Source organism: Phalangium opilio, unplaced genomic scaffold (genome assembly GCF_054372755.1).
Source record: "Phalangium opilio isolate 3A_F unplaced genomic scaffold, DU_Popi_V2 ptg000075l_1, whole genome shotgun sequence".
Taxonomy (NCBI): domain Eukaryota; kingdom Metazoa; phylum Arthropoda; class Arachnida; order Opiliones; family Phalangiidae; genus Phalangium; species Phalangium opilio.
Window position 1 is genome coordinate 14,139 of NW_028324184.1, and position 23,370 is coordinate 37,508.

Genomic DNA, 23,370 nt, shown 5'->3' on the forward strand with positions numbered 1-23,370 from the left:
ATTTAAATTTGAAAAACGCCACGTGGCACGCACGCTCTTACCGTTTCTTGAATCCTATTGTATTGTAGGCTTAGCAAAATTATTAAATACGTTTTATTTTTCACATTCCATGATTTAATTTCATTATTCTTTAAATCTTTTATAATAAAATACATTAAAAATAAATCAACCTGAAGTTATGATCATACAAATTTAATTTTTTTTTTAGAAATTAATAAATCTTAATTAACGGGATAATGTATCCATTTGAGGTACACTAGTACTCGGGGAGGAAGAGGAACCATTCGTTTGCGTGGATTTATACTTAATGAAACGAACTAAATTATCCTTGGCAGTCATGACAACGGGATAATGAACGCCTAAACTCTTTTTCTTTTGATTAACGCGTGATTTAAGTGTTGGCAACATTAACTTCAATTTCTCCGTCAACCCAATTTCTACCGCTAACTGATCTAAATGATCTTCGGCGAAAACATCCATAATGGCGTCAATAGCTTCCGCCGACACCCAAAGTTCACTATCCTTAGAACTTACTTCCAAAAGAAACATTCCGATACTCTAAAATAGTAAATAAAACACTCACCTGTATAATGGAGACTCGGTGCTACAAAGTCTAAATCTTACCTTTATAAGGGTTTGAAATTCTAACGGAGGCATTTGACCTTCACTCGAGTTACCCATCAGGCAGGCCATAGTTGAAGTGACCCTAACAACATTGGCCCTTATATTAGGTTCGCTAAAAGCGGGGGTGGACGCGGCCTTTTCTATTTGAAATAACATATCGAGATCTTCAGGGGTCGTTTTTTGAAAATGGTGCCAAGCACTGGCTTGACTTAATTTCTCTAAAACGGCGCGTAAAGCATTGGCGCCGGCGTCCAATAGTTCTTTCGATTTGGACAAGGATTCTTTATCTTTCGCGGCGACAAGTTTGAAAATCATTTGAGCCACTTGAACCCATACATTGTATAATTTCTGAGAGCCCCCAAAATCTTCTAAATCCAAATTAGAAGCTAAATTATTAAGGCAAAATAAAGCCCGACATTGCACTCTTCGAATTCTATAAAACATGATATTGAGTTTCACTTTTCATTAACATTAACAATGAATTAACTTGAATTCCTACCTTTTTAAGATGTCCGCTCCTTGCTTGTAACCTTCCAAATTTTGCGCTAAATCTTCTTTAATGAACATATGAAATCCGATTTTGTTCAGAATGTTTAGACTAACAATGGCTTCGTGAACATCACAGGGTATTGTGAGTGGGTACGGCTATGAAATGCTAGATGTACTACGCGCATTTTCAATAAGGTTTTATACGAAACTTACATTTGGTTCGTTAGACTCAATCATATCACATTCGTCTTCTTCACTAACCATTCCACTGAGTTCTCCACTTCCATTACTACTCACATCTTCCCACTTTTCACCAGAATCTAAAATAGTTATCGCGAAAAGTGGACTAGATCTAGGCAAAAGAAACAGCGTTTATCATGTAAGAACATACCTTCCGAGCAACTTATATTTGTTATAATTTCAAATGCTATTTGTTTGGCAAGTAGTATATCATTTAGATCAGAGATAACACCTTTTTTAATTGCCTTGAAACAAATTTTTTAAATTTCATTAAACGTTAATTTAATTTAATTACTTTATTTAAAGTCGCTTACAATTTCTTCTTTTTCTCCTTTCTTTCTGTTCTTAGACTAATTAAAATTAAACCGAATTTATTGGTGAAACTTAAAGTACCTATAATTCTAAAAAATTTAATATACTTCTAATTTTTCAGCCATAAGCAAGAATTTCTCCAAAAGAGGTAAGCTATTATAATCCAAAGTTTCCGATAGTAGACTCAAAATATCATTGAAATTAACAGGGCACGCAGCGTGAAGATTGTAGCAGATTCCTGATAAAAACAATTACTAAATTATGTTAGAGACGACAACGTTAACTAGAATTAACCAATCATACCGGCTGCTAGAGTTTTAGTGAGAATTGGTTTAACAGACTTTCCATCTATTTCAGTTTGCAGAAGCAATAACAGAGGTTCCATTAATGAAGGATTTGCCTTAAAAGTGTCCAGCACTTCGGCGTTATCCTCTGTTACCGTTTGAAGGCAATTTGCTTTAATCGCGATTAAGAAACACCCCTTTAATTTTTATAATTAATTTCGAAGGAGTTTCAATTTATTACCAACAGCTGTTACTAATTCGGGACCATAGATATTTAGAGATAGGCATCGCAATAAAATAGGTAGCAAATTTTCGTTATTGAATATATTAATTGCAGTATCGCTATTTTCGCTGTGATTCGAAAACAGTTGTTAATTCCTAATGAACTTAGTTGTAATTAACATTACAAACCATAAGCTCCATAATATGTTAACAGCTTCAATAAAAATTTCGGTGTACGAATCTATTGCAATTTCATCGTCGTTCTTTTTGGGGGTCCATTCTTTGTCGTACTAAAAAAAGAACGGTGTACCAGTTGATTTACTAATAATATATTTAAGTACGTTTAAACTTAAATATACGCTTAATATTTCCTAGAACGTACGTTTAAATCTCTCGAAACCGATTTAAAAGTTAAAATAATTAATTGATAACTGAAGAACTAATCTGCATTTCTCGCGAAACTTAAAAAAGAGGCCAACACCTAACGATTAAGCGAAAACATATCTGGCAAACTATCTCTAAAAGGTTTAGGCACGACTTGAAAAATGACTTGGCATTCAAAACTACTTAAAAATCACCCTTCTTTGTCAATTAAAACGCCTAGAAAAATTAACCGGAGCAATTTTCACCCAACAAAAGAAAAGTTAACTCATGCAGAGTCCGCAAGAAATTTTCACTGTCATTTTGAAAAAGCCACCTTATACATCAAAGCAGCTTTATCTTCGGCCACAAAAAAAACCCAGAACCCACAGAAAGAACTCGATAATTAGATTACGCGGAAAGGAGTTAAAGCATTACATCATTAATTAACTGTTTTGAAAAGGCCACGCATGTTACCAACACGGTTAACATGAGAGCAATTTGAGAAGAAATACTATCTCGGCAATTAAAGGGAATGTATAATGACAACAAGACTCACCATTAAGTACTAATGTTTGGCCTATTTTTAGGACAAAAAACTGAAAACCAAACCCACAATCTTTTCACAAACATTTTATATTCCCTTTAACAGATAAAGGCAACCTCGTACCCCGAGTTCCTGACAAGTCTTAAGGAATGAAACCAAATAAGTATTAATCACGGTCACAATAGACTTTTTAAAATGAATTTTGACCACTAAGTTTTGTTACAAATAACATACGTTCATAGTTAGGTAGTTCTCAAAAGCGAGATTTTAGTGTTAAGAAAGATTTTTCTTTCTTTTTTTCTAAAAGAAACAAGTTCCTGGAAAAGAATGTTAATCAAACCCGGGCTTAATCAGGACCAAAAAATCTTGGTAAAATTTGGTGGTTAATTGACCTAATCACTCTTAACCTCCCAGAAACTGACACTCGACAATAATTCAAACTATAGGAGGTTGTTTTCCCGTTAATTACTTAAAAAATTAAATACAACTTTAAGTTAAAAAGCGGTACGTTTGAGTATTAAAGAGAAATTTCAAACTAATTCAGCGATAGAAATCTCTAACATAAAATCTTATTGCTAAATCGTGAATAGTCCATAAATAGGAGCGCTAAAAAATACAATTGTCAAATATATATTGTTAAAGTGAGGGTAAAATTACATCAGAAATTAATCTTGGTGAAACATTCCATTCAGTTTGACCCATCCTTTAATTTACGACAGACTTATCAGAAACACCCTGTATATTATCTATTTCTAATATCCCACAACAATTTTAACAGTCGAGTCTCGCGAAGTTAACAATCGACTTCACTCTCCCTTTGAGAACCATTTTGAATTTTAATTAAAATTTCCCTGGAACAAAACGTATTTAAGGCTATAAATTTTGAAAGTAGATACAACTTTCAGAAGAAGAATAAAAAAAAGGAAAAACTAAACTAAAATCTCTTTAAAACTAAGAACAAGATTTTTGTTAAAAAGTACTTGAGTATAGGGTCATGAGGTGGTTGGTAAGAAAGGGTTGGGGAAGCTTCGGGTTATAACTACGAAAAGAAAATAAACACCCCTTTTTGGGGTCCCAATAGGCTAGTTTAATTTTTTAGGCATTTTCGGGTTTTTGGCTAGGCTGAGGGAGGAAGGTTTTTTGCAGTCGAGGCTACCGAATACTTAATAATCCCTTATAGTCGGAGCGAGCTGAACGAGTTGAAAAAGAGAGAGAGCTCGCATCTTTTCTCCTAATCTCTCTTCTCCCCGTTCAACATTCCCTTTCTCTAGAGGAGGCCCAAGAGGAGACAGAGAGAGAGGATGCTAAATATTAAAGCTAAAGGGTTTTATCTATTATTTCAATATTTTTCATATAACCCTCCCTGGTTTTGACTATATTTCTTGACTTATATACGGGTTTGTTTTTTAATATTAAGTCAATATTTTAGTCCACGATGGTAGATTTTAGGTCTATTTAGTCTAATTATTAGGTTGTTTGGTCAAAAATGCAATTGCAATAAAAGTATTTGTATTTTAATTTACACAATGACCAAAATTGAAATTCACAGTTTTTAAGGTTCGGGTCAATATGAGGGAAGGGTTTTGTTCGTATAATAGGATATTTTAGGTCAATTTAGTCTAAAAAAATGTTTACTCCAAGACGTTATTAAGTTTAGAAAAGCATAAATTAAGTGAAATAAATGAACTTCACACCATTTCAGTAAAAATACATAATCTTCACTTCAAACCGCATCAGACTCAAGATACTCCACCATTGCAACCCTATTCCAAAGCCTTAAACCCCTTTTAAATATTCAGAACATTAGCGTGGTGCTTCAAAGAGAGCGTTGGTAAGTCGCTCATAGGAGTTACTATATTTTTCCACTCGGATAACGATAAGTAAAAAGTCCTCGGCATTAAAGCGACTGAACATTCTGAGCCAAGAAGGAAAAAAGGAGGATAGGTTGTAGTATAGTTACTGGTATAGTTGTAGGTCGAGGAATAAGGAACATTAAATCCCCTAGAGAGGCACATTCTCCGCGTTAGAAATAAGAAAAAGCCTCAGCTAAAAAATGGTAAGGGAGGTTAGGTTATAAGCATACAGAGACTGCTGCTGCTGAGAGAAATAGCTGGTGCAAAACTTTTTGGGGGCTTTAAAGAACCCGTGGGGGGATAGGAGGGATAGAGAGATGGTGTGGCACCCGCGCTTTGTATAATGATGAAAAATAACGACAAAAATATGACCTGGGAGAGTTGGCTTTAATGAGCTTGGGGGTTAGAATCTAGGAAAAGGGAGAAAAGATGGGATAGGACACTGCAAGAACTGGAGAAAACTTACAGCAGCCGATCTCTTTTTTTAAAAATCGCGCGCGAGCGTCGTGGGTGTTACCAAGATGCGCTCGTGGTTTTCTTTTTCGGGGGGGGGGGGGGTCTTCGTCTCTCCATGGATTTGAAATACCCAGAAAGGATTATTGGATTGCAGAGAAGGGTGGTTTACGTTACCGCGTGGTTACAAAGGTGCACAGCGTCAGCTCGCGAGGTTTTTTTTATTCCGAGGTTTGGTTCTAACTGGCGTATTTTTATTTATGCTCGATCATTATTTAAGAAGGGCATTGTTGAAAAAGAGATAAGAGTCATGCTAAGAAACTAATCCGAAACTTGAAGGAATCTCACTCTGAATATAAATATAAAGAAGATCTCATTCTTAATAAACTATCAGCGAAATCCTAAGCATTTGCTAAAAGGCAAGTAAACATTAAACAGTCCCTTGAAGCAACCCTTTCGGAAGGACAGAATACAATGCGCATTTTTATATGATTCAACTCAATCCGAACAAGACCTTAACTTAAAGACATTCATTTGAGAGCCACACAGGAAAAACCAAACAAGAAGAACGTAGGACTGAAGATGGTGATGAAGTAACTTTTTCCATAACCTATCTCTAAGCAACGCAATGTTTGGGTATGGAAAAAAGAAGGTGGTGTCGAATTGGAAGGGATCCCCATAAAGCACCTAAAAGAAACTACCTAAAAAGAGAGGATTAACGTTAACGAAAATGTAGATGGGAGAGATAGGATTGGTTGGATAAGATTGGTGGTGTGCGTGGTGGGTTTCCTTGAAAACATCCCAAGGCTGAAAAATGCAAAACAGAGTCAAAAAGACGTTTTGCCTTTAGATGACGCGGGTGGTGCTGGTTGGTACTCCCTCCCTTATCGAGAAGATATTGCTCAAGGGATTTCAAAACAGCCAAGAGAGAGAGAGAGAGAGAGAGAGAGAGAGGAGACTCAAGAAAACGGGATTAAGGCTAGATCCAAAAGAGAACCAAGAAGAGAGAGAGAGAAACGGTAAAACCTTTTCTTCCTAAAAAAGGGAGGATGAATGGAAAACTGTATAAGAAATTATAATTGGCCCATAGGATACCAGAGGTAAAAGTGTACAAATTTTGAACTCATTGACGGGACAAACAATCGATAGCTTTCACTCTCCCTTTAGGGTTGTTTATCGAATATAATACCACCGTTAAAAGTACAAAACTTAAGACTGGGGGGGGGGGGCGGGTGATGGAAAATAGAGGTGGTTGGGGTAAAAGGGTGGGGGCGTTTTCATTCGCGCCCCCCATCCTCTACCCCCACTACTACCACCATATTCCGGAGATTTATTAGAGTGAAATCCCACAGGTAAAGGAGACAGAGGGTGGTGGTAAGGGATGAAGATTCTACAGAAAAAGAGAGAATCATGGGTTTGGGTTGGGCGGCAGGGTGGGCGAGAAAATAGGGAAATGACAGAAGTAAAAGAAGACGAAGTTTATTTTACAACTTGGATAAAGTCACGGGATGGGGTCCCATAATGCGTATGTACGGGTCTACCTTGGGACTTGACCATCTAGCTAGGCAACATTGAAATTGAGAGCTTTAAGATGGGTTAGTAGTACGTCACACTCTCTCAAGTCTTACCGCTGTTCTGGTATCCATATTGGGTGGTCTCAGCTTCATTCTTGCTTTAAACCCACCAATATGGCAGCGTAAATTATGTCACGAGACTCAGCTCCTCCTCCAACGAAAGCTCTCTATTGAACAGAGGTGTGGTCAACAGTAAATTCCTTCTTTAGACTAGCCTGAGTACCCTTTTATGAAGGATAAGATGTCTCATTAAAATAACCAACACGAGGACCAAGTCCAGGGCCGTCTTAATTATTGGACCATAAGGGCACTCGACCACGGGCCCTATTATTTGTTACGAAGCCCATTGTACCGCTAAGACAGCCTTGACCAAGTTCAATTATCAATCATTCAATAGAATCATAGAATGTTTGTTATCATAACTTTGGCTTAATCGTCTTTTAGGAAACGTCACCAGGGGGGTATGGTAGGTATATAGTCGCAATCGACGGTACTGGTGGTATAAATACAAGATTGCCTAGTTTTCCTACCATACCATAGCTAGCTAGCTAGCAGGTTACTCGAGGTGGAAAATTCTGGGGAGTTTTACTGTGGGTGGGTGAAAGGACGTGTGTGTGTGTGGAGGAACCGGGTAGGGGGGGCGGTACTGGCGACGCAAATGAAAAGTACTCCTTTGAGAATCCCAGAGTCGACGAGATGTCTTCTGGGTCTTCCGGGAATTCCCGACCAGGAAAACTTGGAATTAGAAAGATGACAGGGACCCAGCACAAATTTTAAACTGCCCGTCCCGTTTTTAGATAACCATAAGAACTAAAGATAATTCAAGTAAGGCCTGATTATATACCTTATTTGAAGTTTCACTAGTATTTAATTAACAAGTAGCCATAACGCTAAACTGATGAAAATATATTAAATTTTCGTATATTATTTACGATTAGGATTAACTAATTTATTATGGGTTAAGATTGAAATATAAGCAAATAATAATTAAGTCTAATTATTTGAAAGATTATATAGAACAAGAAATACGCACGATATGTCAATGCTTTCAACGGCATTTATCAATTAACCAATCTATAATCTAAATATTAATTTCATCCAGAACCAATTACTATTTCAAAATCCATTGGACCATAGTTGAAACTCATATGCATTCGCAAAACCAAAATATAAACTTGTAAATCCAATCCAGACCAATTCAATTCAAATCAATTACCTAACTCCCTTCGATTCTCTAATCATATAGATACACACTACTTGAATAGCACTCAAAACCCAACTATGAAACGCATACGTTAATTACCAACACTTGAACAACATCTACTACCATAATATTATCCATTGAAACCCACCAAAAAATTAAGCATAGAGAAAACCTAACTAATCCTATTCTACCTAGCAAGAAAGTCCCGTAAACTTTTGCTTGGGTCTCGAAAGGAAGAAGAAGGGTACCTATATATGAATGAGAGAATTTTCTCGGGGTGTCGCGGAGAGAAAGAGAGAGAGAGGGAGAGAGGAGAACTAAAAAGAGACGAGGATGCTAAGAGGCTGGAAGGAGAGAGAGATTTATAAGGAAAAGAAGCGGCGGGGAAAACGACTTGTATTAAAGAGGTAGCGCCAATTCCTCTAACGTACATTGCTTTTAAAGTCCCCGGGGAGATGCAAAAGACGGTTTTCCAACGGATCCGAACGAACGAACAGTCGAAAGGGTTATAGCAGCCACGTCATAGAAGAAGTCGGGATGGTACGGTGGAAATATATATATATATAAGAATATATATAAGTTCAGGTATATAAGAAGTACCCTACCCCCCCATACATACACTCAAGGGCTCGGCTTCGAAATGAGTAAAATTCAGCCTTTGCGCCTTTGAGACCTTTTGCATATTCTCTTTTGCGAAGGGCCGCGCGCGTCGAGAAGGGTCCCAAGAGCACCATAGGCGAGGATGGTGCCACGAATGAGAGGGAGGAGAGAGCGGAGGAAGAAGAAAGAGGTAAGGTCTTCGATTTAGCTACGAAAGAACGACACCAAAAGATAATTTACTGAGGTAAAAATGTCAACGAAACGAATTCATCTGTCGTTAAAATAATTTAAACAGACTGCTGAAGAAGAAGTACTGCTAAACCGAGGGCCGAATTAGATTAACTATTAAGAAAAACGTTACATGATAAGTTTTTAATTTAAGTCCTTGTCCAATGTAGGCCTATTTTACCTCCATCTTGGTTGTTGAGGACTATATAGATACCATTCTTTCACATGTCCTTAGTTAATTCACCTTCCACCAAACCATGCTTCAATACCATTTAAACAATCATATTAAAATTTGCAAAAATTGTACCACCGCATTCATTTCTGGATGGTGGTACGTGGTACATCTTACTTCGAATTAAATACTTTTATGGCGCTATACACATATAACTACGCGTGGGTTGTATGTACTTGAGCTATAAGTAATATAGATTCTTAACCAAAGACTCTCTCTTAGTTTTTCTTTTTCCCATTTGGCATTCTCAAAGGGGTACAACTCAAGTTGACACTAGAAGAGTATAAGGGGGGACTTGAATTCAAAATTATTCTCATCCAACTCTTTCTTCTTTCCCCCCCCCCCATCCCATCCCAGCAACCACCCTTTGACTCCCTTTTCTTTGGAAAGAACTGGGGATTTAAGTTGGAATTAAAGACTGGGGGACTTAGATAACTAGCCATACACCGCCTTCCTTTTATTTTTCTCTTTTCTCCTTAGTTTTAGTTGCGTAGTCAAACAAATGATTATGCTAATTTAACCGTGAAGTGACGGGGATGCAAGGTCTTCTCTATGTTTTTATCAAAACTGTCAAATTGCTTAAACATTTTTCATAAATATTCCTTAGCCAATAAGTAGTTTGTTTTCAAACTAGGCTAGGAGAATTGGTAACATTTACACCAGGAGGCCAGACTACTTGGTACTGCACTAAGTAGGAAGTAGCCTAGCCGTCCTCCTGGTGCAAGTGGTCAATCATCCTAGTTTGAAAACAGCGTAGATGAAAGGGTGCAAAATGGTTCAGGGTCTTGCTGATAAGTCTGGTACAAAATTAAGGGTTAAACTAAACCAGGACACGGGGTCTACCACGGAGATACGATACTGGTTTTCATTAAGTGACCATCATCACTGCCTCGCCTATTACGGGAGAACTTTCTCTTAGGTGGTTATTGCCGTACATCTTGCAAATACCATTATATAGAAAATTGGGGGGTGAGTAGGAAAATCAAGAAAAGGTTTTCTCTAGTCTCTTATGAGTTTATAAGTTTTGTTGGTGGGGTGGGTAAAGGAAGTAGAAAACTTAATGCAGAGAAGGCCCCCCCCCCCTATAGCCATGCAGGCAGCGCGATATCAGTTCTTAGTACGTTTATAAGTTATTTACGCGAGCGATAACACCAAGAAGACTACGAACGACTTCCAAGTCTTTCTCTCCTCTAGGCTCTGGGCTTCAACGGGGTTACTCCATCGGGGATAACTATACTAAAAAGAAAACTATCTCTGGCTACTACCTAGCTAGCTCTTCAAGAAAAGACTTTTCCGTTTCGCCCTCATGACAGGGAGACATTTGGCGGGCGAAACGGACGGAGCTCTTCGCTTTCGAGAGAAAGAATTTTATCCTAAGAGGTGTAAATTATAAATTATATTTTCCCCCGTCCCTTTTTAAGTTTGCTTTATTTTATTTATTTTAAAATTCCATAAGATGTATAAATTTAACCGTGTTTAGATAGGAATGTGGCCTTGGTATTTTTCGAACGGGTCATAGGTCAAAAAGTGAAGTAAAGGAAAAATTTCGGTTTTATTAGAGATTGAATTGGGAAAGTTTTAAATTAATATCAAGTTCTAATGAAGTTCCTCTTAAAATTGGAAATTCCTTTTTAATGGGCATTTTTAATTTTTTTTATCAATTTTGTGATCTAAAAGTTAATGGGCAAATATTTCTAAATAATAATTTTTCTCAGAGTACCCCTTCTTAGAGACGAACAATTCTACCGAGTCCTTACGCGATCATTTTTCAGCTCAAATTGCTGTACAAAAGAAAATAGAAAGCTCATTACCTGTTTAAGAAGAGCAACCAATGGAGTTAAGACATCGTCGTCAATCATGGCTTGACAAGCTACGTGTCCACCGCAAACGCTCAAATTTCTGTGAAAATTAAAAATAAACTTAAATAAATAACAGTTCAAAGTTCTATATCTCTATGGAAAAAATATATGAAGTCTAATTTAATTTCAAAATTCTGCTTTCGTCCATAAGCTATTCTTAACTGTCAAAATTCGTTACAATAGCCAATACAAACGACGGTGTACGCAAATTCCCGGGATTCGAGGAAGCAATTCCCTGGAAAAATTCTCCTACACTATAAGGACAACCGGACCTAATCCCTTACACCGTGAACTAGCAAAATTCACACATGAATTAAACATATTGGTCCATTTGAACCCGAGGTGTTATTGCGAGTAAACAATACCGCCGCTAACTTTTGCCCATTTTTTTAACTAGTGTCAATATTCAAGAAACGCTTGACAAAATTCATTTCAATCTGAAGAAGAAGGCGGCTACGCGAGAAAGAGATGTTTAGGGTCAGAGGTCAATTCGTATTTTTCCTATAGAATGGTGACCGGGACCAAAGGGACTCCCTTGGGACAGTGAGAAAAGTCGTATAGTAAAGATAGGACTCTAGCAAACGTCGAATTTACCGTGTATTCCCTAAGGCGTAGTAGAAGTCCTCAGTCGCCTCGGTATACTACACCACAAACTTTTGACAAAACCATGTAGCCGGCCAATGGTGGTACAGAGAAAGAGAGGATGGGTAAGGCGAAATCCCCAAAGGACGATATTCAATAAATTTTATATAAGATATATTTTTCATCACTGTTTCACGCTTAAAAAAATAAAACATTAAGTAAGAGTGACCGAATGAATGGTGAAATAAGTTCAACGTACAGTAGTACATACACATCGGCGAGCTTAAAATCAATCTAAAATAATGATGGCTGGTTATTAATTTTTATTATTTTGATATCTGCCGAGTAAATAACTTAATTGACTTAGCCCTAGAGGGTGAGATGGTTTAACGCGGAATTTTCAAGGGACGTTGAATGACTAAGAATTTTCTTAAGCCTCGCCTAAAGAACAGTAAAAATTAAATATTTAAAACGTACTTCTTTTATCAGCATAAACAAATATTTACTCCTAATTCATTCATCTCTGTAAACAAACTTCCTCTAACAAACAACATTCATCTTATTCATTAACAAAAAAACATTTCAATATCACTTTAAGAAAACATCTTCATTACACCTCCGAAAGAAGAAGAAATAAGACTTAATAAAAAAAACCTCTTCATATCGGCAATATCAAACGTAACGCGTTAAAACATCAAATCAAAACTTGAAAAAAGATGAAATTGTAATTTGGCGTAGGTTGAGAAATTTATCTGTCCGCTGTCATAAAATTTACTAAGAGTAAAACCAACCATATAAAAGTTAACATGATAATTATACTTCAAAAAAGTTAAAAAGAACGTACAGCTCGTATATCCATCCTAAAACAACTCGAGGGTGCTTAGCTTCATATCCAAAAATATTTTTTTCAAGTTCAGAAGCTAGCTAGCTTGACTTGACTTGACTACAAGATTCGCTGCTAATTATTCTCAAAATTAAAAAACTATACCTATTTAATTATTTACAGTCTAAAACGACGAACGTTGTCATCCCTCCCTTCTTCCTTTGGTTTAGTCTACAGTTTAAACGATTACACGCTATATCTACCCCTTCTTCTTTAAACATTTAAATTAATTAAATTATGAGACTGACTTGAAACAAACACCTTGTTAATTTTTCCTTACAGAGTGGCCGACAACGGAGCTAGCTAGGGGTTAAAAGAGAAGGATGCGAGATAATCCATCATTTTGGCTTTTACAAAGAAGCAAGCATTCTATCTCTCAAGTTGAGTTTGCTCGTACCCCTAAAACTTTCACAGGTATCTAATACGGTAGGTAAGGATGAATAGAAGTTGATAACTTGAAGGTGAAAAAAACTTTTCAATAAAATAATTTTAGACCGTCGATTTTTGATCCAGATCCAAATATTTTTCCCCATTAATTTTGGTCTATTTTATATTTTTCCCCATTAATTTTGGTCTATTTTATATTTTTCCCCATTAATTTTAGTCTATTTTATATTTTTTCCCATTAATTTTGGTCTATTGTATATTTTTCCCCATTAATTTTAGTCTATTTTATATTTTTTCCCATTCATTTTGGTCTATTTTATATTTTTTCCCATTAATTTTGGTCTATTTTATATTTTTCCCATTAATTTTGGTCTATTTTATATTTTTTTCCCATTAATTTTGGTCTATTATATATTTTACTGAAATAAATTCATTTATAAAGATTAATAATAACCCTTTTACTTCAAGTTACGAGTCACATCACTTGAGGGAAGACAATGACTTGGGCCAAAAAAGAAAAAAAAATACCTTCAATTATTATTTGAGAAGGGTTTTAGAGAATGATAAAACTAATTGTTTTACCAACGGTGTTTGTATTATGTACATATATTTAAAAGCTTGGGAAGCCCGCTGCCGCCGCCGACGCCACTACCTATATCTAGATGAGACTTATAAATTAATTAATTAATTGTGAGTGATTACGAATTAATTAACCTTTTCTTTTTAAGAAAGCCATTGAAGTATTTTATTTTAATCTTAGTCATGCAGTTCTAGAACTATTTGTATTCAATGAAACGGCCAACTGCGTTTAGAAGATAGACAATTAGATAGTAAATTATTGTTTACTTTAATTACATTAATTCGTAAAAGGGTTAAGCTTTGATAATAGTGAGTTTAAGATTAGACTTAACACGTTTTAACGATATTTAAAACTTAAATTATATTAAATTTGTCGGCTCAAAGCCCACAAAGGTTGTGATTGTGAACAAAATAAAAGCCCTCTCCCTTATATTATTATCAAGAAGTGATATCTAGGGAGAAGGTATAAGATGCCTAAGTATTCGCGCGCCATAGTCCTAGTCCCCCTTTCAAAATACAAGGGGGGGACGTAAATGGAGGCCGGACTATTTCGCCTCTACTCAGTCGAAAAATACGTAATTTTCGTCATTCGCGTTGACGTGAGTTTTCAAGAACCAATGAGATGCTGGTTTTAATTTAGAGGCGGGGATTAACTCCGGACCTACGTTTGGACCCGAGATAAAGCTGGAAATGTGGCGAATTTATACCTTCTCCCTAATAAACTAGATATCCCTTCTTGTTAAATTATATTATTCATATCTTTCGCTACATACGTTTTTTATAATCAGTGACGTGTCTCAAAGCCTCCTTAGTGTATAAATTTACTCTCAACTCAAGACTAGTCTTTTTCAACTTCACAAGAAAAACACAATATACGAAACTTTTGAACTTCATTCAAATTTGTCACTTAAAAAAATGAATCTTGGCGTACTACCTCAAAATTGTTACGAAAAGTATCTATATGTTACTGAAAAAAAAAATATTTCCTGTCAAATATAATAATGATTGGGACGTTTTTTTGATAAGGACAGAGACCGGCGGATAAAAATCAGACGAAGGTTGGTTGGTTGAATCAGGGGCTTCGTCTCCCCTATTATTATCATTCTAGAAACCACTTTGGTTAATTTCGAAAGGCACTTAAAAGTCAGGGGGTTTTAATAGCTAATAATCGAAGACACCACCGCGGCTAAAAACTGATGGCGGGAACAATCGCATTCATCTTCCGAGATAGGGGACGGAAAAAACCTCCAAAAAGAAAGAAAAAAAATGTCAAATTGACCCCTTGAAACCCCCTCTTCAAAAAGCAAGCGAGAACATTCGCAAAATGAGAAGTTTTGGTGGTTTTACAAAAGGGGCAATGAAACTGTATCGACTCAAACCCAGGTATAATCGAACGGAGAAAATATTGGGCTGCAGCCAATGTCGTCTGCTTAATTTCATGTAACCTAAGCCTTCTACGCCATGCAAAGACAACATAGAAACCTTCTAAAATGGATAAGCAGCGACAAAACTTGGTTGGCACCAAGAGACGCTGACTAACTCGAGATAGTTAAGCAAAATGGGTCTTTTAAGGTCATGGGTCGAAAGAAATTAAGGAATATATTCGAGTTCACTTTACAAACCGAGGAGATCGAATCTTAACAGGGTTTACACTTTAATATCCCTTTAAAAAATCGAGTCAAGTCAATGTACGTTTTCAAATTAGCAGAGCCTCGAAAACGCGAAAGGCAGCTTTTTCAAAAAACTAAAGAAAAAAGAAAAATTAAATGGAACGGGAGAAAGCAAAGCGAGAAGAGAACGATTCTTAATCAATTTTTATCTCTAGTGGCTTCTTTCGAAATGACTGTGACTGATTATTTAGTGGTCCTAAAATTGGCCAAAGTCCCACCCCCCCACCTCAACCTCCTCGTAACCCGCCAACCAATCCCCTTTATGACACGAAATGGAAGAACAGTAGTCAACTACTGTTTCAAACTAGTAATACACACTATAACATAATACCAAAGTTTATAAGTGATATGTTCCATCCATAAGTATGACAATACCTGTACTTCTTAATGCTAGAGACTTACAGCTCGAGCTAGTTCGAGGGAGAACGACCTACGTTACTTCATGATAAGCTCCAGTTTGTAACCAGTGACAAACTTATGGTCAACATATCTTATCAACTTATGATAATACATATTTAATTAAATTAATTTAAACCTCGTTCACGATTCTTTTCTGCCTAAGTTTAGCAAAGTTTAACTGCGAAAAATTTGTAATAAAAGTTGCAAAATGTTATAAATATTACTCGTGGCCCGTGGGTTTTGGGAAAAATCCAGAAAAAAACTAACTCGGTATAACTTTTAGGTAAGGTTTTAGATATATGTAAATACGACATGGGAAATCAACAGTTATAACTCTTTTTTAAGTCCGTAAGGGCCCATATATAACAATGTTTAGCTATTAGAAGTTATATAAAAGTTTAGAGATAACTAATACATCCCCAATGAGAGAGAAAGAGAGAAAGAGAGAGGATACGAGATTTTTAAAAAAGAAAAATAAGGAAGGTAACACCAACCCCCCTTGGAGAGACAAAGGGGTTAGGGTTGTCAAATAAAAGCCAGAGTATTGTGTCAAATTTATGGGGTTCCATTGCCAAAAAAATAAAGTCCCTATAGGTAAAGTTGAGGTTAAAAGTTTTGAAATGAAGATGAAAAGTATAATTTTTAATCAAAGTTATTGCTATATTGTTTGAAAGGCTACTAGGTAGATAGATATATTAGTGTACATAGTTTTCGTACCATTTACACAAGGAGGGCAGGATACTTGGAGGAAAAAGTAGTCTGCATTTTTGTCCTACAAGTAGCCTGGGTTCCTCATTACGTATCCTTTAAATATCATATCGACCATATCATATATATATAACCTTTGAGAAAAGATAACGGATTTTTAGTAAAAGTTATTTCTTCTGGGATATCCTGTTTTTTTTTTTCTTCTTCCTTTATTTTTTTTTTTAGTTTTTATTTCTTTGGTACGTCCTAAAAATATCTCCATTTCTCCTTCCACCTACTATTAGCGCAGAGAGAGAGAGAGAGAGAGAGAGAAGTGTATACCCAAATGTAGAATTTTCCATCCTCTCCGCATCCCTTTTCCAAGAGATTCGAGTCTCCCGAGAGTCGTACGAGCGAGCGAGAGAGAGAGAGCACCGTCTTACTAAATAATCAACAGCATCAAGGCCCCTACATTGCAGTGTCTCCAAGTTAGGCATTAAAGCTTTGGCGATAGCTAAAATCCCAGAACGCTACCTCTTCCTGCCTCTTACAATCCCTCCTCTTCCCATGCATCCTTGAGAAAAAAGTATATAGCATCCTGAGTGTGTAGGGATGTCTTTTGGTGATGGTGGGCGCTTCGAGTCTCTCGCTAGCTGCACTTCTCTTATTTTGGGATGTATGCAAATTACTTTCTCGACGAAATGGCTGGCGACTTTGCGCGAGCGAGAAAGAGAGACCCCCCTGGGGTTTGTCCCTCTCATTTTAGGGGATGGGGGTACGTACGTACACTCCTCCTTTTACACCACTCTTTTAGGTTTAGGGAAAACTGGCAAAACCCATACACGGACGCTCTGAGAGCCACTTTTTCACGTTGGCACCACCAAAAAGAGGTGGTGGCGAGGTGATGGCACGCGGTTTAAAAAAACGGAAGGGGTTATACGCCGCCGGTGAAGGGAATGAGTTAGGAAAAATAAGCACCTTATTTTAAGCAATGTCCTCGGGTTGGGATAGAGGAAGGGTGAAGTCAACGTATATGGGGTTAAAATGGAAATTTTTAGTTTGTAGAGCCCTGGGATTTCACCAATAATAATCGGTTGAGAGCTCGCGCCAAAATTTGCTCTACCAAACACCCTATGATTTTCTTCTCACGCTGACGTCATGGACTATACACTAAGTAGGACGGAATATTACCTATAGAGCCTAATACTAAGTAAGGTACTATAAACAAACACTAAGCCTATTTTCTCTATGAATTAGGCCTAAACATTAAGCCTATTTTCTCTATGAATTAGGCCTAAACATTAAGCCTATTTTCTGAAGAAATAAAAATTTACTTTTACTTTAGTTAGATTAAATTATTGACTCTCAAACTAAACTGACGTCATAACCAATGTCATAGTTCCATTCTTCAAGGAAAAAAGGCGCCAAATTGTCGTTTAACAATACACAATCCCTTTAAAACCCAAAAAATTACGCGTATAAGATTTTTGGGTTCAAAAACCGTGCAGCTATGTTATGTGTCACACTCACCTAACACTCTATATATATACAATCCCAATTAAATTAGACAAGCGCAGAAGCTATATAGCTACTTGAAAATATATAATATATAATTAGGGGTTGAATTTGGTGGTCAGGGGGCATGCCGTGGATGAGAGATGGAGAACAAGTGATGAGAAAATTCACTGCTCCCCTATTAAAGCCAGATTAAAGCCTCTAATAAGATTTTAACACCATTGGGGGATATATAACCATTACAACGCGATCCGCTCCATTGGCATTTATTGATCTCGATGTGATTAAAATCTGATCAAACTTTTCTTCGAATTGCGATCGGAGCATTCAGGGGTGACAAGAAATTTCCCCATAAATGGCAATAGATTAACGCGAAGTTCCTTCTAAAACCGTTTAACCGTTAGCTGCACCAGAACGACTTTTTAAAGTAGTCTTTCCGTTTGAAACAAATTGTTATAGGCCTAGTTCAAATAGGTCTTCGTCTGGAATAAATTAAGGGGGATGTTCTTTTAGCGATTTTGAGTCAAAAATGTTCTGTGAAATTTTTCCATCCGGGTCACCGTTTTCGAGTTATAATATGAGAGCAACGTCAAGATACAATTCAAGAGGAATCCCACCGGTTCGGGTGAAACTACGCATTTTACGCTAATCTACTTCTGCTCTTAACTATTGACAAGATAAAAGAGATGTAACATTAAAACCTCGGCGAGCCCCCTCACCCCAAACTTGTCAAGAAAGGGGATAAAATTATGTTTCGAAGCCAGGCTAATACCTTAATTGTTCTCGATTCTTATATATACGCGGGGATGTCGTTCGCTACTTTGGGATTAGGTAGAACAAGAACCGAAGTAGAAAATAGGAGAGCTTGAGATATCTTATTTAAGCGCTGCGGGGCGCTGACTATGACTAGCCAATGATGGATCATCCGTTATCGAGCTAGGCAAAAATCCGACACCCTGAATAGACACAAACATAGATACGTAGCTCTTGGAGTTCAGGAACATCCCTAGATGAAATGGTTGAGTCACATTCTAACCATAACCATTTCATCTCAGAGGGTACTATCACTCAAGAGAGAGAGAGAGAGAGAGTCTGGTTTGGTTCTTGAAAGGGATAGTTAATAAACACAGCGCAACCATTTCATCTAACAGCCCTGATAAGATATTTTTCCCTTAGAGATGATTATGATTAGGTTTAACATCTTAGAAGGGTCGATCGAAGTACAGGTAGTTTTGGACTCCATTATTATAAAAGAAAGCACCGGTGCCCATGGTAGTAAACTGAGCCGAGTATAATTTGCTCGATGACAACTCCAAGAACGTGGAATGATCGATTTGAGCGGGAGTTATACGCAACTTTTAATCCTACTCCCATCCCCCTTAAAAAATTTAAAAATAGACAACCGCGTCTTCAGTAACTCTTTGAGAACTTATTGAAGTCTTGTGATTGGTTACTTTCTTAATATTGGGTGCTATGAACTGTCTCGCGCGGTTTCTCATGAATTTCCACGTGCGATTTTTACAACACGATTTGGCGCGAGAATTTGCGCGAGATTTCAAAGTTTGAAAAAAACCGTTTAGGCTTAACTTTATCAAAATCCTTACGTTAAAGTAAATTAGTGACCATTTTAATCGTGATGAATTGGTTATTGGATGCAATAAGATCGATTAACTTACCAAAAGTGAATAATAACAAATATAAAAAGGATAAAATTAATAAAACCAAAGAAAACCATCACCAGAAACTTACGGACACTTCCGGAGAAATAAAATTGAAAACCGCGACAATAAAAACAAGGTAAAAAGAAACCAATATAATATAATGAATTCCTAAGCCTAACTTTCTCGATAGATTTGCTAGTTACGGGCACAGAAAAATTAACGAGGAAAAAACCGAAATCCCAATCTTTATTACCGAAACCGAAAGCCAAAAACCTTTGTCAACATTTTCAAAACGAAACCAGCACGACAAGAGACGAAACAGCGGTGTTTTTCAACACTTTGACCAACCAGATTCCCAAATTGTGGAAAACATGAATGAATACTCGGCGGAACAAACTCCGAGGAAAGGTCCACAATCATCAGTTAAAAATTCAAGTACTGCGGGCCATTTATCTAAAATCCCAGTACCCGTGTCGAGACCTCAAAGTCACGAGAAAACTAGACCGTCGCGTCAGAGTTCAACAACTGAGAGTCAACCAGAACGATTTGAAATTGCAAAAAAGTCAATTAATACTAATTCGACCACGCCTAAGTTGGATCAAGTTTTGAGCGAACCCAAGACATCGCTCAGTAACGAGAGAAAAAGAAGCGGAAGCAAATCACTGAAAAGTACGCGACGCTTTGTTTACAGGAGTTTAAGCAAACCAATTCGTCATAATGAAAGCGAAACACCGCCAAAAAGGGTCGAGTTTTTCAAAGAAACCCCAACCCGCACCAAAGAGGATTTTGAAAATGTGTCTTCAGTACTCAAAAACGAAGGTCATAGAGAACGTTACGAAGCTCATAAAAACTACTTCGAATCATTGGCTCCCGATAGGAGTAAACGAAAGACAATCACGAAGAAAGTGATCGAAAATCCAAACTTCAACTTGAAAAAACAAACAGACTCTTGGGTTCAAACCGACCCCAAAATAACTGGAGAACCGAGTTTCACCGCTACTCTTAAAACAAAGAAGGTCATTAAGGATCCAGTCTACGACGCAGTTCAAACGAAAACTGTACTCGAGGGACCCAACTACGACGCGGTACAAACGAAAACCGTAGTTGAAGGGCCAAAGTACGACGTAGTTCAGACGAAAACGGTAGTCGAAGGAACCGACTACGACGCGGTTCAAACGAAAACGGAAGTTGAAGAGCCCAACTATGACGCGGTTAAGACAGAAACGGTAATTAAAGGACCCAACTACCAAGCGGTTCAGACGAAAAAGGAGGCTGAAGGACCCGAATTCGACACAGTCCAGACGAAAACGATCGTTGATACTCCAAATTATCATTCAGTTCAAACGAAAACTGTTGCAAAGGGGTCAAAACACGACACAAATGAAACAAAAACCGTAATCGAAGTGTCAAACTATGAAACCGAAGTTGAAGCACCTAATTCTGTCGTTACTCGAATCAAAACCGAATTCAAAGGCTCCGATTACGACATAACCGAAAGAAAAATCACAGTTCAAAAATCAGAATGCGACTCAGTTAAAACAAAAACAGAGGTAAAGAGCCCAGATTACGATGAGACTGAAACCAAAACCGTAGTTAAAGGACCCGACTACGATGCGACTGAAACCAAAACCGTAGTTAAAGGACCCGACTACGATGCGACTGAAACCAAAACCGTGGTTAAAGGACCCGACTACGATGCGACTGAAACTAAAACCGTGGTTAAAGGACCCGACTACGATGCGACTGAAACTAAAACCGTGGTTAAAGGACCCGACTACGATGCGACTGAAACTAAAACCGTAGTTAAAGGACCAGACTACGATGTGGTAACGACAAAAGCCGTCATTGAGAGTGATAACTATAATAAACCTCTGAAATCCACCTCTGAAATGTGCGACGTCACAACCCAAGAAGATCAGATAATTAACCTTAACATCCATACCCGAACAACTGTAACCCAACCGCAAGAAAACAATTACGGAAAACTGATAATCAATTCCCTTCCCATGGAATGTTTTGGTCCAAACTCAATCTACTATATCCCGGAGGAAGTTAAAAATTTACCAATTGTCTCATACATTCCCATGAACGACATACCGGTCATACTATCCAGCGGGGGACAGTCCATAAACCAACCCCACAATTACATCTTGAGCCGACTTTTACTACGATTTCAACCATTAAAAAACGAGTGGCAATACTATGGTGTTATGCCAGAACCTTTAAGCTATCATGGGATGGTCATACTCAACATGAAGGTTTATATTATTGGTGGTAAAAATCCATCTCAAAGAGACCGCAAGTCAATGAGGCCTAGTGATAGGGTATATTGTTTGGACTTAATGGAAAATAGTTGGACTCTGAAATGTCCTATGAGAGAAGAAAGGGCCTGTTTTGGGGCAGTGACACTAAATGGAAAAATTTACGCAATTGGTGGGATTGGAAAGAATGGGGTTTTATCAGAGACGGTGGAATGCTACGATCCACTAAAGGACCAATGGATGTATGTCAAATCTCTGCCATATCCTTGCAAAAGCATGGCTGTCACAGCTCATAAAGGATTGATCTTTGTAATTGGAGGTAATTATGTCGATTTTTACAACTGATTTTCTTAATTTAACATTATGAACTTTAGGTATGACCCCTTCAAATGACTGTGATTTAACGTCACGCATAATACCGAATGTACTAAGCTATGACGCAAATAAGGATGAATGGGAAGTGAAAAACAACTTAAATGAGCCCAGGGCTTGTGCAACAGTAGAAATTGTTGATAATCAAATTTGGCTATGTAATGGTTGCAAAGCCAAAGAGGACAAGATGGTTAATTACGTCGAAAGTGTAGCGACAATTGAAGTATACAAAGATTGCGCGGATAGCTGGGAAACTAAGACTAACTTAAGCCATTCAAGATTCTCAGCAACTTCAGCAGAGTTGGGTTCATGTGTTTTTATATTTGGAGGGATTAACTCAACAACAAAAAAGATTGATACACAAATGGAGGTTGTGTTAGGGGAGTCGGTAAAAAACCTATATTTAGAACATGGTAAAGAGTATGAGGAGAATCACAGTACCGAATGTAGCCCCTATCCCTTTGCCCTAACTGGGATACAATCTGTTAATGTTCCTTCATTACAGTCTCTTTTATATAAGGAATTTCAGTATCGTATGAAATGTTATAGCATAAACTAAAAGTGTAACCGCGTATTTTGCTCAAAATTTACATAATAAAATCAAATTTTGTGAAATTCAGAGAGTTGGCTTTGTAACTTAACCATTTCCATAAAATCTACCGGAATATTTTAAGAAAATCCTACCTCAAAGCGCCAGCAACACTATGACGAACAACAAGACTTGAATCCACCAGCAGAGGAGCAGCTATTTTAACTACATCTTGACTAAGGAGATCTGCCAAAGCTTCGTTACTCTCAACAAGGAATGCAACAGCATTGGCTCCACATTCTTTATCTTCTACTCTCGTGCTTTGTAGCTGTTACGAATTATGGAGTATATATTATTATTATATAGTATACAGTTTCATAAACGTTATTTAAGTAATTAAACAATAATAATAATTTAGGCGAAGATTATTCGTACCTTTTCAATAGCTGTGAGAACACGTGTAGTCAAACCACTGCTAGAAGCACCAAGGCTTAACTCGACTTCTTCTTCAACTTCGTTCTCTATATCATTTTCGGTCGATAATCCTGTGGGCGCCGGCGTTCGATTTTTCCGTTTCTTGGTTTTTGTTTTACCCATTTTACTAACTATTTAAACAATATAACTAGTGAAAACCCTCTTTATGGCACACGTGGAGAAGAACAACACGTAACCGTACTCTCGTACGGCTATAGACTCAAGGCCGAATGATTTGTTTTTGCTTTTTCGATGAAACCAGTAATGGAAATAAGCTACAGAGTTGAGAA

The 23,370-nt window shown here is 37.2% G+C and overlaps 1 protein-coding gene and 1 long non-coding RNA gene across 4 annotated transcripts; both read right to left on the minus strand.

Moving 5' to 3' along the window:
- Positions 1-91: 91 nt before the first annotated feature.
- LOC149658557 (HEAT repeat-containing protein 3) lies at positions 92-23,316 on the minus strand. The gene is made up of 13 exons (XM_089844142.1): positions 23,042-23,316; positions 22,762-22,934; positions 11,034-11,121; positions 2,361-2,461; positions 2,191-2,300; positions 1,969-2,121; positions 1,773-1,903; positions 1,668-1,703; positions 1,505-1,598; positions 1,327-1,433; positions 1,124-1,269; positions 625-1,057; positions 92-558 (listed from the first exon to the last, which is right to left on the minus strand). The coding sequence occupies exons 1-13, from the start codon at positions 23,201-23,203 to the stop codon at positions 226-228; spliced, it is 2,067 nt and encodes a 688-aa protein (XP_089700268.1). The 5' UTR covers positions 23,204-23,316; the 3' UTR covers positions 92-225.
- Positions 11,537-13,066, minus strand: LOC149658558 (uncharacterized). Of its 3 annotated transcripts, none has more exons than XR_016369844.1 (3): positions 12,668-13,066; positions 12,508-12,606; positions 11,537-12,437 (listed from the first exon to the last, which is right to left on the minus strand). It is a non-coding gene; the product is annotated as an uncharacterized LOC149658558 (long non-coding RNA). The 3 variants fall into 3 exon arrangements; XR_016369846.1 differs by having other exon boundaries at positions 11,537-12,254; positions 12,318-12,606; XR_016369845.1 differs by having other exon boundaries at positions 11,537-12,104; positions 12,170-12,606.
- Positions 23,317-23,370: the final 54 nt, after the last annotated feature.